The 2,500-nt window shown below is 40.8% G+C and overlaps 1 protein-coding gene across 1 annotated transcript in view; it reads left to right on the forward strand.

Moving 5' to 3' along the window:
- LOC106816483 (cytochrome P450 4C1-like) overlaps positions 1-2,500 on the forward strand; it is a 6,616-nt gene that overhangs the window by 703 nt on the left and 3,413 nt on the right. The window contains 6 exon segments of the mRNA XM_014821108.1: positions 138-223; positions 866-911; positions 914-1,061; positions 1,616-1,688; positions 2,041-2,165; positions 2,490-2,494. Coding sequence (XP_014676594.1) covers positions 138-223; positions 866-911; positions 914-1,061; positions 1,616-1,688; positions 2,041-2,165; positions 2,490-2,494 — 483 coding nt within the window.

Genomic DNA, 2,500 nt, shown 5'->3' on the forward strand with positions numbered 1-2,500 from the left:
GTTAATTATTATATGTGTTTGTTGGGGGAGGGGGTCGCGCTAAGGCGTCTGAGATCGGAGTAATGAGGCTATGTGTCGGTGATGTTTTTCGTGTACGTCGATAGTTGCCGTTAATGACAGTCGTTGTCTATCGATAGGTAATTCTGAAGAACAACAAGCATATAGAGAAATCTAAAGACTATGACTTTATACGGCCTTGGTTATGCGAGGGTCTAATCACCAGGTACGCCTACGTGAGAATAGCGCGACAATTTGGCTTCCAAACCTCTCTCTCATTCTCAGTATCCTGTTTCCAATTCTGTCTCTCTTTCGCTCTTTTTCTTCCGCTCTCTCTCTCTCTCTCTCTCTCTCTCTCTTTTTCTCTTTCTCTATATCTCTCCCTCTCTCTTTCTCTTTCTCTTTTTATTTCTTTCTCCCTCTCCCTCTCTCTTTCTTTCGTTATCTCTTTTTTCTTTCTCCCTCTCTCTCTCTCTCTCTCTCTCTATTTCTCTCTCTCTCTCTCCTCTCTCTCTCTCTCTCTGTCTCTCACTCTCTGTCTCTCATCCCGCGTTCTCCGCCTTTCGTTTTCTCTTTTTCTTTCGAATCATATTTTGCGTCGCACAAATTCATGTACAGTATTAATGTACAGTGGCCAACGTCTATTGAATCGGTGGTGCCACCTAGAGGTCACATCTTATTCAAATTTATGCTTTGGCACTAATTTGTCGATTCAAACAAACTAGAAAATTATAATATTAAGAAACAAACAGTTTGTTAAACAACTACAAAGTACTGACCCGCACAAAACATGGACGCTACCCCCCTATATCTGAGTATAGTATTATGCTCGTATTCGTCACATAGTATGTATTTATCACATTCCCAGCTCGGGAGAAAAATGGTTCAAACGTCGGCGACTTTCTGACGCCTGCCTTTCCATTTCAAAATCCTGAACGACAGCGCGCCAATAATCAGCGAACAGAGCGCCATCTTGTGTTCGCTATTGGAAGAGAAAGCCGATGGGAAAACCGTGTTTGATTTCGCCACGTACATGTCTGTCTACGGCCTGGACGTGATTGGCGGTAAAACACACTCATAAAACTTCACTCTTATTAAATAACTCCTATAGGTGTGGTCGTTACAACACGCGAGATCGGATTCAATTGTCCGGACACCAGAGTTTTCCCTGACCTTTTACTGGAATGTTATTAGAGTCGCAAGGTCCAAACCACCAGGAAAAATTACGGTTGACATTTTTTTTCGTAAGGCTTTTCGATAAAGAGTGATAGCTAGTGTAATGGTACACTGTACGCTGTGGAGCCTGTTTTTCCAGAAACTTAGTGGATCCAGACACTAATCTTGTTATGAACTTTTCCTCATAGACCGTCGTGTCAGAATTTAAAATTTTGTTTCGTAAACGTATGAGAAATTTGCAAGGCTTTCTTTCATTCTCGTAACGAGAGAACTTTTTTTCAAGCTCTTTACGATATTTCTGTCAACAGTATGAGAGAAAACGTTAATCTTGACAATAATATTGCGTATAATTTTTCTTTCTGAGAACTTGCTCTAGGCTGGTGCCTTGTCGTAGGCAGTCGATCAGGTACGCGAAATAAACGAGGCTCGCTGTTTTTTTTAGAAATGGCTATGGGCAAAAAGCTACACGCACAGACGACAGGAAAAGCCAGCGACTACGTGACGTCCGTGTTTTGGTAAGCTTACTGCTAATACTAAATAACTATAGGGAGGGAGGAGTGAAGGCGCGGGATGGGAAGGCAAGTGGTCGAGAAATATGCAAAACAGTTCCGATGTACAGCGAGCGCCCTCTGAAAGAAACTAACCATCACATTGATTCGTGACAGAACATCTGGAAATTATATATATATATATATATATATATATATATATATATATATATATATATATATGCGAATCAAAGGTAGGGGGGCCTACTCGCCATCAGTAGAGCAGCGTCTGTCTATGTTATAATGATAAATCTGGAATAGAGAACTTGTGCGGGGAACCTACGCTCAGTTTATGCTGAGTTGTGGGTATTATTTTCAGGATGGTAACCATTATGATGAAGCGAATGAAATCACCATGGTTGTGGAGTGACTTTATTTTCCATCTGACGGCGGACGGCAAAAGAACCCAAAGAGTCTGTCTATTTGCACGAATTTACAACGAAGGTACCTTCCTTTAATTCCAACTCTCTCCCTACTCTTGACCCTTATCCTAAACTTAACACGAATCCTATCGCTAACCATGACCCAAACACTGACCCTCACACTAATACTAACCCTATTCATAACACATTCCCTAACCGTGATCTTAAACGTGAAACTATACCTATCCCTCACTTTAAACAGATCCCTAACAGCAGCGCTAACCCTAACTCTACCTTAACAAGTCTAACTCTGTAGTTCAAACACATATAATTAACTGTGAACACCATTAATTACCCTGTGAACACTTGCAAACACATCTATAATTAAATACAAATAATATTTCAGTACCTGTGAAT

Source organism: Priapulus caudatus, unplaced genomic scaffold, assembly GCF_000485595.1.
Source record: "Priapulus caudatus unplaced genomic scaffold, Priapulus_caudatus-5.0.1 Scaffold1393, whole genome shotgun sequence".
NCBI lineage: Eukaryota > Metazoa > Priapulida > Priapulimorpha > Priapulimorphida > Priapulidae > Priapulus > Priapulus caudatus.